Raw genomic sequence first — 13,625 nt, 5'->3', positions numbered from 1 at the left:
CCAAGTCAAAATAAAAGTCTTTGATAGGTTATAGGTCAGATTCAGGCCTCAAAAATTTATCGTAGACTAGGCTCAGGTCTTTTAAAGTCTAGTCTGGCCTGACCTATTCCCACCCTTAACTGTGACTATTAACATGTATTCTCGGACCATATTATAATTTCTCTTCCAAACATGTGACTATGAACATCTTTGACACTAACAGTGTCAAGTTTGATTTATGTGATATCTTTCATAGTTTGTCATGTGTCATTGAGTTGATCAAACTAGTGTAAAAAATTGACAGAAAGATCAATTTAATGTAACTAAAAAACTTTGTAAGGGACCAAAGTGAAACGTTTTAAAATTAGGACACCAAATTGAAACCTAAATATAGATAAGAGACAAGAATTCTAATTTAGCCAAAGAGAAAAAAAAAAAGATAAAGAGAGTGATAAATGTGATAAGTAATATATTGGTAGAAAGAAATAGGAAAAAGATGAGATAGCAGAGACTCTGAACGTACTACTGTGATAACCCATGACTAAAACATGTTAGAATCGAAAGGATTATTTTCCTTTCTCTCATACCTTGAGTTTGTACGTAAAACAACTTCCTGTATCAACCAATGAATAAAAAGGCTTTGCTTGTAAAAGTAAAAATATCCATTAGAAACAAAAGCTCAACTATCAAAAACAAGTTGACAATAAACTAATCACCACAAAAGACAAGTTAACAATAAACTAATCTCCACCAAAGACACGTTGACCATAAACTAATCCCACTGATGAATGGCTTTGCTGATAAAGGTAAATATCCATTAGGAACAAAACTAACTCTCAAAGCTAGCAATCTAAGCAGAACAATAATGAGTCTCAATGTAGATGAAGAAGATTTACTGACTGAAATGGAGGAAGCACTCACTTCTTCTCCATTTATACCATTAGAAAATGTTCAAGAAGTGGCAAGGAATAGTCCTTTGCAGGTTCCTAAAAGATATGTGACGTGTAACATTCCATTTTTCGTAAGTCAATTTAATTTTTTTTTAAATAACTAGAGTTTTAGAAAAATGATCAGGTTTTTATAAATAAATAAATAATGAGAAATAATGATTTGAAGGGAAAAAAAAGACATTTGATTTATTCATTTGATAAGGAATAAAATAAAGTTTCTTTTTTTTTATAAAATAATAAAAATAAATATTTAGAGTAAATAATAGGTCGTGAATATCCCTAACTATAAATAACAACATGTTAGGTCAGTTTTCAGACTGACTCCTTAGCTTCCTTTGTTTCTCAATTTCGTTTTTTCTCTCTTCTTTTTTCAAAACTCTTTCTTTTTCCTGTAGCCCATCAAACCTGTCTCAGAAAAATCACGATCTCAGACTCATTCACCGTTGGATCGTCAGGAAATTTGATCACCACGTTCACAACCCAATTCCGAGCATTCTCACCGTTGGGAATTTTGATATCATGTTTGAGCTGAGAAAAATACCTTTTTGCATTGTAGCCTTTTTCTTTCCTGTAAAAACCCACAGCTGCCTTGATAAAACTACAATCCTTGTCTCGTTAACCATTAGATTGTAGTGAAATTTGGATATGTTGTTCAAAATTCAATTTCGGACGCTTTCACCATTGGGATTTGCAAGATAATGTTTGTGGAGGAAGAAAAAGGAATCGTATGAAGATAATACAAATGGAGGCTTCAATCCCTTATCTGTCTCTCTGACGTTTGGGAACTCTATCGGAGCAGTCGAAGGAAAAAACTGGAGGAATCTCAAGGAACCGCTAGAGATGCTGCTACTGCTGGCTGAAGACACATTAGCCCGCTTAGAGGTAAGGGATGAGTTATTCACAATTGAGGATTAGTAAGAACATGTGTAGGGATCCTTAGAGATATCAATTGGAATGAGTTTTGGGGTGTTTTTACAATTTTCATTTTATCCTTATAATTATTACAGTGAATTATATTTGTTTGATGAATCAGTTGATGTCCCAATGAGAAATGGCTGTGAGATTGATGTGTTCTTGTGTTGAGTGTGAACCCCTTAGAAAAATTAAGCTCTTTTTATTAACGAAAATTATATTTTAAATAATATTATTCAATGACTTATTTTATACAAATTATTATCTTGTTCTAATTTTTCTACAACGATGATCAACATGTTATGTGTATATAATTATTGTAATATTAGAATAATAAATTAAAGAAAATTGTAAGGTTAATGCCTAGTGGTAATTTCTTTTGATGTAATATTAAATTGTTATAGAAATCCTTTGATTAAAAACAATGTAGTTTAATTTACTATATACATATACATATATATGTTTTGTATCATGCAAATATTATTATTGTGTGATGTGTATGAGTTATAAGGTGTAATAAGTTATTATAATGGTATTATAATATTATCGTGAAGATTGAGTAGTATAAAATTGAATGTGTCAATTTGCGAGATACATGTAAAAAATGAGATGATTGATGTGATATTATGAGATGTTAAATTGTGGGCATGATATTTGATTGTGAATAAGTGTGTGTGTTTGACACTTGATGTGACAATAATTATATTGTGAGCTATGAATTATAGAATAATCCGACCAGTGTTATCTTGAGAAAAGCGTTGATGCGCAGTGTTTAAGAAAAAGTGTATGTTTCCTATTCAGGAACCAGTGTTAAATTGTAGCGCAATGTGTTAAACGTGTTTGAAACACGAGTGGGAGGTCATGGATATTGTATAATTCATGAACAGTGCTTATAAATGAAATATGTGATAAATTGTGGAATAATATGTTGCCTTGAGATTATAATATTGTTATTGAGATTGAGTAAAAGTGTAAAGTAGAACAAGTGTTGAATTGTGAGATACATAAAACATGTGATGGTGGATTGTGACATTATGAGATGTGAAATTGTGAATGAGTTTTGGTTGTGAATAAGTGTGTGATTAACTCTTGATGTGACATTATTTGTGTTGTAAGTTGTGAATTGTACAATAACCCGACCAGTGTTATCTTGAGAAAAGTTTAAATGCGCAGCGTTAAAGATAAAGTGTAGGTTTCCTATTTAGGAACCAGTGTTAAAGAGAAAGTGTAGGTTTCCTATATAGGAACCAGTATTAAATTGTAGCGCAATATGTTGTACGTGTTTAAAACACGAGTTTGAGGTCGTGAGTATTGTATAATTCACGAGCAGTGTCTGTGTCCTAAAATGATTTTAGGGGTTGGACCTAAATCAGGAGGGAGAGGCACTGACGGACTCTTCGGAGTATAGGCCTTGGGGGTCACCGGGTTTGAGTACTCCTTTAAGCCTATGTTGATCCCATATGGTTGGAGCATTCTCGCAAAACATTGTGACCCTGACTGGTCTCCCTATGATCTTACTTAGTGAGAGTGACCTGACAAACCCATTGTGTGGTGTGCCTTGTTATGTACTCTTAAGCGCCCCAAGGTAGTTTTACACTGACATGGTACCACATTGCATATAGGCTTGAGTCTTAGCATAACTGTCTCATGCGCTTGCTAATTGTTTATTATGAAATTGATGTGTTATTATGTCTTGATCAGAGCATATGATTCTTGTGTAATGTGATTGATGATTGAAAAGTGTGATTGATGGATGAAAAGTGAACTTTGAATGACAAAGTGGTGGAATTACGTGAATTACGTTTAAGTAAGTTTTATTTGGTTATATGATATATATATATATATATATATATATATATATATATATATATATATATATATATATATATATATATATCTAGTTGTCTTGTTTCTCTATTAGTTATGAATGTGATAACTCACTCCCTGTGTGTTGTTTGTGTTTGGATCCTGTGATGATCTTGAACTTTGTGTTCGGGGGAGCAGATGACTAGGTGAATTGATTTAAGGAATCTTGTGCTGAAGGACGTCGAGACACAACGCTCTGATAGGATGTGGCATTGGGGTATAGGGTTTTATATTAATTGTATGAAGTCTTAGACGGTCTTGCTTAAACCGAGATCACTTTATTATTTATTTGGACAAGTATGAATATGATGTAGAAGAAAGTGAATGTGAGTCTTTTATCCCTTTGAAAGACTTGTATTTACAAATGTAAAAAAAATACTTTTAATTAATATTTGGATTTTTATTCCTTTGTCAGTATATATGTGAGGGGTAGAGGGCGTCACATGACGAGTCACGATGAATTGGAGAATGCCAACTATATGCCTCACACTTCATCTGAGATCCCTGTCATTAATTTAGCACTGCTCTGAAATGGGAACACAGAGGAGTTGTTGAAATTGGAAGTAGCATGCAAGGACTGGGGTTTCTTTCGGGTAATTCTTCATCAACAGAATTAAGTTTGATTTACTTTTTTTAACCAACACCACATATAAATTTTCCTTATATGTCACCCTACTTATTGAATGATTATGAAAGTTCTGAATTTATAAAATAATTGTTGTGAGATACAAAAAAGGACCATTTTAATAGTATTTTATGCTGTGAAGCACCGATACTTCAATTTACTTCACTATCCGTATTCGATATGTGTCTGATACTGATTTTGGATACTTCATTGATACATATCAAATGCTGCATGCTGCATGTTGCATGAGATTTCAATTGGATCTTCGCTTGATTTTCATCAAATTGTTCATGAGATTTCAATTACTTTTGCAGATAGTAAATCATGGTGTGCAAAAGGAACTTATGCAGAAAATGAAGGATGCAACATCTGAGTTTTACAATCTTCCAATAGAAGAGAAGAACAAGTATGCAATGGCCTCAAATGAGATACAAGGATATGGGAAGGGTTATCTAGTTTCTGAGAAGCAGACACTTGACAAATCAGATTCTCTGATGTTACACATTTACCCCACCCGGTACAGGAAGCTTCAATTTTGGCCCAAAACTCCAGAGGGATTCAAGTAGGTACCCTTGACAATTGAAAATTATGTACACGACTTTCGACCAGTTAATGAAATTCATCTACTAATGCAGGGAGATAATAGAGGCATATGCATATGAAATTAGACGAATTGGTGAGGAACTACTTAGTTCATTGTCAATGATTATGGGGATGCAGAAGCATGTTCTTCTTGAATTACATAAAGAATCACGTCAAGCTTTACGTATGAACTATTACCCTCCTTGCAGCACACATGAGCTAGTACTTGGTTTGAGTCCATAGTCTGACTTAAGTATTATCTGTTAGGAATTTTATAATTCCTAATTAATTAATATGAGTTACATATTATATTATAATATTTATATTAGTTATTTGATATGTTTGATATAATTCAATGAGCGGAAACCAGTTGGTCCATTAGGAGATAATGAGAACCCTAATAGGTTAAAACCTTGGTTATTGTTCCCAATACATCAAATCAAGAAACAGTTTTTCCTCTTCCCATCTAAAGAGAAAACAAAGATCCCATAAGAAAGAAGGTGATTTGGTTGAGGAAAGTCATTAAACTAATTGTTCATGATTGCTGTAAGATTCCGCTGCGTATTAATCAAGCTCTGTGGACCCAGATATTCCTTAAAACCTCTTGATGATCTGACCTAATGTGTTTTGATCCTCATTTGATATTTTATAAGGTTTATTAAAAATTTCCAACATTATCATCTTGCTTATGCAAGTTGATGATGTGATTGAGTTAGAAATTCAACACCAAGGAGGATGGGTGCCAATGACCCCAATATCAAATGCTCTAGTTGTCAAAATTAGAGATGTAATTGAGGTACTTGAGTCATCTTTTTAGGCTAAATATGCTTTTAGTTGTTTCAAACATGGTAATGTTTGTTTTAAGTCCCTATAAAAAATCATTTTCTTTTGGTCATTTGTTTATGAAAATATGTTAGGTAATTGTCTTCTTTTAGTTCATCATTTATGAAAATAGGAGACCAAAAGGATATTTAGATAATAAAATCAAACATCACCCAATTTTGCAAAAAAAAAAAAAAAACATATTTAATCCTATCATTTTAGTAAACATAGAGAACATAACGACTTTAAACTTAGGAAATAGTACCAAAACTTAAAAGTCATTTAATTATCCACAGTTCAAGTTTCTTCCTTTTGCAATCATGGCAGATGTGGAGTAATGGCAAATACAAGAGTGTAGAGCACAGAGCAGTGACAAAAAAGAAGAGAAGGATTTCTTATGCATTATTTTTTTGCCCACAACATGATGTGGAAGTTGAGCCCCTTGATCATATGATAGATGCTCAAAACCCCAAGTTGTACCAGAAAGTGAGGTTTGGGGATTATTTGAGACAATCTGTGCAGAGTAAGTTGGAGGGAAAAACACACCTAAATGTGGTAAGGATAGATGATTCTGATTTGAGGATTCAAGATTATAAAGAAAAGAAAGTTTAAAGTACTCCTTCATCCTGATTTGCCAAGTATCAGTTGTGGGTGTTCGCATAATGATAAATGTCATATACATCTGTAGTTGAGTCTGCTCTCTGCTTAATACAAGTCCATGTAAGTGAAATTTAGATTTCATTCTGAATCAACTTATGTAATATCAGCATTTTTATCAATTCCACAAAGCTTGCGATCCTCATCTCAGGTTTTCCTAAGAAGCATGGTATTTTCCTTTATGAATCAAATCCAATCGTGCTTAATGTATCAGTGATTGCAGAATTGTCTTGACACTCACATCAGTTGAGTTGTGATGCTGCCAGTTCCATCCAAGCCTTTCCAACAAGAAATTATTGTATGATTCGAGAATATCAAATATTTTGTGGTTTCAACCAATCTCCACGTGACATGCACATAACTGAGTTTTTCAATTTAGAAGAAATAATAAAATTTGACTATATATCACTTGAAGATTGATCAGAACTATAGATGTGTACTAATTAATCTTGGACCATACAATTATTTCCCCTCCAAATACCCAAGAATCATGTAATACATGGTGATCAATTTTCAGATGATTTTTAAGTTCCCTCAAACACACCACACGCAGCCTAAAACTCTCTCAGGATTTTAGAACCATACGCTGTCGTCCCCCCTGAAAGGTATATCAGAGCCTACTGTTACAAGCTGACACAAATTTCTAAAACCTTCGAGATAAGAAAATCCTAGATGAAAATTAACTATGCTAGAGAATACTCATAAAATCACTGAATTGATAACCTCTTTGGGAACTTTTCCTCCTGGCCATTCCAATCCTTCTTAATGTTTGTCTTGTATAATTAAAGGAAAAACCTATACGTTTATTTCATTGTAGGCTGTGATAAAAAAAATTGGTAAAAACATATTATTTATATAATATTTCTTAAGTTGATAAAAAAATTGTCAAATAATATAATAATTTATAAACTCTATATAACTTTTAAATATAAAAATAATTCAAATATATATAAAAATTTAAATAAAATATATTTTTTTAAAATATTATTTGTGATGAAATAATCACTTGATAATCATATAATTACATTTTGTGACACAAATATAGAGAGCAAGAGGCCAAATATAATTTTAAATTTGTGATGGATTTTGTGAAGAGCATTTTGAGAGAAACATAAATGCATCACAAAATCCCTCATGGAACATTCTATATGTACTAGGGACGGATTTTGGGGTGAACAATGTTAAGATTAAGAGGGACAAATTCCTTCACAAAAAGAAATCTATTTATTTAGTGATGGAGTTTGGACAAAAGTTTTAGAGAAGGAAAATATCCGTCACTAATTTTGTCAAGTAAAGTAAATTTAAATATGTGTTATTCACAAAATTCTACTATCCTTCGCAATGGCGTTACTATCAGTGAGGAAATATAGTCCTTCATCACTAAATTTTAATTTCTAGTAGTGTGGAGTGGTCAAAAAATTGCTACTAATTAAATGCTAATGTTAAGCATATTACAAATGCAATTTTGTGGATTTTAATGAAACTGTTACAAATTGTAATTTAGTTACATTGCCACAAATTATAGATGTAATTAGAAATTGTTTGTCACGTCAACATGTTGTGGTGTGTTGTGAGAAACCCTAGTCATTGCAGACCCTCCTATGCACGTAGCAGCTATCACTTCCCTTCCTCGATCGTGAGACGGTAGAGGAATATGTTCGTGTGGACTTGGTAAAGGTTTAGTCATCATAACTAGACTACGTGGTTTGCTGGAAATCAACGTTCATTAAGCTACAGGAGGTAAAATCTAAATACATGCAAATGCAACTTATGCTCATTCGCATGGATCCGGTGATGGGTAAATTTATGCCGGGGTTGTTTTGATCCACGTTACCCAACAATTTTCCCTTTCAAACTAATTTATTAAAACATTCAATTTGATGTTTCGAACCCAATTAATGTCTAGAGAATATAAATTAAGCTACAATTAACCAATGTTTCACATCAAACATGAAACTTGCCTAGTCGAAAATAAACTAACATCCTTATTACCTCAACTCAAATAAGAAATAAAAGCAACAACAATAAGAACTAACAAAAACATAGAAAGGACAATAATAATGTAGAAGTTTCAAGTCTTATAGTTGTGTTGTTTGAGCTTATTACATACTCTTCTAAAGAAAAGATAACCACAGTTTGCTCCTTAAGCTCAATAGTGCACAGCCTGACTAGAACAAATTAAGATTCTTCTCACCACTTGACAGAATTCACTGTGAGAACATGATAGCAATATACCAATCAATAACATATATGATTTTTATGTTAATAGTGATCGAGAAGTGGTTAAATGAATAATTAGTTATTATATTCCTAGAAGTTTAATGACGATTGGTTTATAGTATTATCTATTCTAATAGAAAATAGTTATTCTTATTAAACTATAGCATGCATGATAATTAAACAAACAAAACATTTATGGTGACAAACAGAAATAAAAATAGTTTTATCTAATTAATCACGGTATTCCACTTTCTCTCTTTACTTTCCACATTACACCTCACTCACATCTCTATTTTTTTTTTTATCTCTAATATGTTTTCCTTTTTCTCATTTATTCTTAAATGCAACATGTGTGCCAAATAAACCAACAAAACATAAATAAATATAATCTTTCCTCATTAATCGACTCTCGTATATCTATAAAACTTTTTTCCTAGGCCTCTCTCTTATCGTCGTTCCTTTTTACTAACAAGTGTTTATTTTCCTATAAAATAAAGTCCTACAAATTAAGACTTAAGTACACGCTTTTTCATTTCTTTTACACACTCAAATTTTTTTGTCACTAGTTTCCTTCTCTGTTTTTTTCATTTTATCCACAACTTGTTCTATCAACAAGACTATATATTATTGAGTATAAAGAGATACTCACGGCCATGGCTCATCACCAACAAGAATCGTATCTCCATCATCATCAGCGTAGAGAACTACCCACTTATTCTTGTTTTGAAGTTGTCCCTTTATGTCAAACATCTTCTCCAATTCATCTACAAGTTGATCATACCCATCCAATGTGGTCAAATTCACAGCACGAACGACTGCAATCCCCTGCATTTGAACCTTTTTGACATGTTTTGAAACAGAACAAAAGGTTTACTTCAATAACCTTTCATACAAGACTATAAAACACCAAGTTTATTTTTTTAGAGAAACAACATAGTCAAGCACCTTAATTGCAACTTCTGGTGCTTTGAGTCTTTTTTGAGGAGGTGCGTCCTCGTCCATATCTGCATATATGTTCGTCTTCTAAAATAGAAAAGATTTTGACGTAAGTTTTTTGTGCCGATAAAAAAAAAAGTTGTGTACAGTTTCTTTGCAATAAAGACTACTTGCTTACAATATGGACCCCTAGAACCAAAATGGCAAGTTAAGACTTCAACAATCGACCTTAGTATGTAATTTTCTAACCATAAAAAGATGAGATGAAAACTTTTCCATCAACTTTCTTATTACAAGTATAACATACCTTCAAAATTTTAGGTTAATTAGCTAGTTGAAAGGGTATAACTCAATTTGGACCCTTGAAACTAAAACTTTAGTCTGTAGGCCTTCTTAGTGACTTTTGTGCATAAATTCTATATGGACCACATATTGAGATTAAACAAAATGCTACTGCAAGTGTAGTCATAAAAAATTCTCTACCAAATTTGAGGTGTTAAGATTTAATATGGCTCAAGTACGTTGTAAAATCAAGTTAAATTGGAGGTCTGTACAACTAACCTATTTTTATACGTAACTTAATTCTATAGTCAATACATCATGTAAGTAAAATGTCTTCCAAGTTTGAACTTAATTAGAAGTCTATGGACCCAATTTAGCAGGTTAATTGTCCTTTATGTTGTTACAAAAGTCACTAACTTATCTATATATTTTCCAAATTGGGAAAGATTTTGAGATGAGATTTTCTTCTACAGTTTCCTAGGAGTAAAGACTATCTAGCTATTTGCTTGCAAAAATTTTACTCATTTGGATTACTGTAGCTCAATTTGAATCCCTAAAACCAAAATAGTAAGTTAAGACTTCAATAATCGGTTTTAGTTTATAACTTTCTAACCAAAAATAATTTTGAGATGAAACCTTTTCCATCAGCTTTCTTTTATCCCAAATATAGTGTGCAATTGAACAAGTAGAACTCAATTTGGACGCTTAACCAAAACGTAAGTCTTTAGGTCTTCTTAGTGACTTTTGTGCAAAAGTTCTAAACCAGAACACATAGTGAGAAGAAACCAAATTAATACTACAGTTTTAAGGGTATATATCTCAATATAGACTCCTTGGTTCCAAATCAAGCTATTTAGACTGCCAAATCACCAAGAAATTGGTATAAAACACAACTTACGCTCGCTGCCATCATTAGGGGTTATGAACCCAAACCCCTTGTGGTCCATAAACCACCTCATCTTCCCATGACTCTCATGTATGTCCATCTTCAAGTCCTTAAAGAATATTAGAATACACCGTAGTTGTGAACTAGTTACCCTTCAAACATTATTCGTCAACATTCATCATTTTGCAACATAATGTTCACAAAATCAAATTTCTTCTATTATCATAAAGTCAAAAGTCCTCTTTACAATTTTTCTCCAACCCAAAACCTAAATAAACATTGTCACTCTCATTTCTCCTTAATTTCCTCAAACAACCGGTTGAGGTTAATAGTGATTCTCCTAATGGGGATATTTATGAGAATCGTGTTTTTTTAAATGTTGCAAAGTGAATAACAAAATTATCTATTTGGGTCATGTAAAAAAATCTATGGAACTCAATCTTAGGGGTTGAGTGATGGAGATGGTCTCTAAATTTATTTTATTCATGATACTAACGCCCAAATTGAAACAATTTAGCAATTTAGAAAATAAAAATCTAACTTATAACTAAAAAATAATAATGACCATTGAAGGCGACAAGTGGCGTCCAAAGAGAACGAAAGAGATAAATATAGAGATGAAAAAAAAGAGCAAGAAGGATATCTAATTAATGTTACGATGTTTGCAAGGGCGGTATCACTCCACAACGATTAGGTTAGGAGTTGAGTGAGGGAGATGGTCTCTAAATTTTTTATATTCATAGTGTTAACATGCAAATTGAAACAATTTAGCAATTCAAAAAATAATAATCTAACTTACAATTAAAAAATAATGACCAATAACGATGACAAATGACACTCAAAGAGAGCGAAAGAGATAAATACAGAGATAGAAAAAAGGAGTGAGGATACCTAATTGGTGCCGACGATGTTTGTAGGGGAGGTAGCACTCCACAATGATTAGGTTAGGGGTTGAGTGAGGGAGATGGTCTCTAAATCTGTTTTATTCATAGTGTTAACATTCAAATTGAAACAATTTAGCAATTCAAAAAATAATAATCTAACTTACAATTAAAAAATAAAAATGACCATTGACAATGACAAATAACGTCCAAAGAGAGCAAAAGAGGTAAATATAGAGATAGAAAAAAAAAGAGCGAGGATACCTAATTGGTGCCACCGATGTTTGCAGGGGAGGTAGCACTCCACAACGATTAGGTTAGGGATTGAGGAAGATGGTCTCTAAATTTGTTTCATTCATAGTGTTAACATGCAAATTGAAACAATTTAGCAATTCAAAAAATAATAATCTAATTTACAATTAAAAAATAATAATGACCATTGACGATGACAACTGACGCCCAAAGAAAGCAAAAGAGATAAATAGAGAGATAGAAAAAACGAGCGAGGATACCTAATTGGTGTCACCGTTTGCAGGGGAGGTAGCAGTCCACAACGATTAGGTTAGGGGTTGAGTGAGGGAGATGGTCTCTAAATTTGTTTCATTCATAGTGTTAACATGCAAATTGAAACAATTTAGCAATTCAAAAAATAATAATCTAACTTACAATTAAAAAATAATAATGAACATTGGCGATAACAAGTGGCATCCAAACATAGCGAAAGAGATAAAAGTAGAGAGAGAAAAAAAAGTGAAAAGGATACTTAATTAACCTCAATGATATTTGCAAGGGCGGTAGCACCCCACAACAATTAGGTTACGCGATGAGTGAGGGAGATTAGGTTAGGGGATGAGTGAGGGAGATGGTCCACGAGGAAAAGAAGAAAACTAAAAAGAAGAGAATTGAAGGAGTTGGACACAATTATGCAACATATTCAGAATTTGTGTTAGCTAGGTTGACATAAAAGTCAATGTTAAGTGTTGCATTTAATATATATTTATTATGTCTTTTATTATACACATTTAAAAGTAGCATTAACTAAGCAACACAACAAGTTTTAAAGTTAAAAAATCAAGATATATATATATATATATATATATATATATATATATATATATATATATATATATATATATATATATATATATATATATATATATAGCATTAACGAGGCTTTTGCTTTTCTCTAGTTGCGGGGTATGTCCCGTTTATTGTTGTATCATTTTGGATTTAATATAATTTACATTTTCCCAAAAAAAAAAATACGAGACAATCTAGTGCCAAAATAGAGCATCGGCCTACAAATAAAATAAATACTTTTAAAAAAATAATAATTACTTGATAAAAGATATTAATATGTTTAGAGTAGTTAAATATCTTTTTTGAACAAAAAAGGATTGTGACTTGTACCTAGAATACTCCTAAAAAAAATGTTGTTAATTTAAGAAAAATAAAGTTTCATATCAAGGTTCGTTTATTTAAGGCCTAAAATAAGTTGGCCGACTCTGGCAAAATGTAGCTCTTTGCAGCACTCATGCATGTCTCATTCTGGTACGGTGGAGCAGCATTCTTTTGGATGCATAATATAAAATTACTTTTACCCAATTCTTCTAGACTTTATATCTTCGTCAATTATGTTTTTAATTCGTCAATTATGTTTTAATTTTTTTCTCTGAATATAAAGTTAACTAGTCTTGATCTCTATTGTTTATCTTCATTTTCTTTTTTTATATCGTTATTGTATAAAATTTTCGTTATGTGCTAAGGTGGCAATTAAATTTTAACTAATTTTATTTTATATTTTTTATATAAAATAAATAAATATAAAATAATTGGAATTTAAATCAAGCTAACGAGTTAATTTGAGTTGTTGCCGTGCTTGATGTACAAATAATTATAGCCCCTGAACAGAAAATACCACAACGGATCCTAACTTTTCTGCCAAATATTCTACATTAAGTGGGTTGCACCTCGAGCTTTTTGAGTCGGGCCAAGAAGTTGAATCACCAACACTAACCGAAAAAAAA

General features: G+C 32.0%; 1 protein-coding gene and 1 pseudogene across 2 annotated transcripts; one reads left to right on the top strand and one right to left on the bottom strand.

Annotated features, from left to right (window-relative positions):
• Window positions 1-844: 844 nt before the first annotated feature.
• On the top strand, window positions 845-6,348 carry LOC100815275 (2-oxoglutarate-dependent dioxygenase 11-like; annotated as a pseudogene).
• A 1,950-nt stretch (window positions 6,349-8,298) lies between these two features.
• On the bottom strand, window positions 8,299-12,509 carry LOC102665969 (putative auxin response factor 21). 2 transcript variants are annotated; one of them, XR_415143.4, is made up of 7 exons: window positions 12,371-12,509; window positions 12,111-12,187; window positions 11,863-11,938; window positions 11,609-11,694; window positions 9,559-9,636; window positions 9,263-9,450; window positions 8,299-8,603 (listed from the first exon to the last, which is right to left on the bottom strand). XR_415143.4 is itself a non-coding variant. In XM_041017039.1 (5 exons), exons 3-5 carry the CDS (start codon window positions 9,613-9,615, stop codon window positions 8,543-8,545), a joined length of 306 nt encoding a protein of 101 aa, XP_040872973.1. In that variant the 5' UTR covers window positions 9,616-9,636; window positions 11,609-11,694; window positions 11,863-12,509; the 3' UTR covers window positions 8,299-8,542. The 2 variants fall into 2 exon arrangements, 1 of the variants encoding a protein (XP_040872973.1); XM_041017039.1 differs by having other exon boundaries at window positions 11,863-12,509.
• Window positions 12,510-13,625: the final 1,116 nt, after the last annotated feature.

The sequence above is a fragment of the Glycine max genome, chromosome 7 (genome assembly GCF_000004515.6).
Source record: "Glycine max cultivar Williams 82 chromosome 7, Glycine_max_v4.0, whole genome shotgun sequence".
NCBI classification, from domain to species: domain Eukaryota; kingdom Viridiplantae; phylum Streptophyta; class Magnoliopsida; order Fabales; family Fabaceae; genus Glycine; species Glycine max.
Note: the sequence above shows the minus strand (reverse complement) of the source record. Positions and strands in the feature narration are given on the sequence as shown.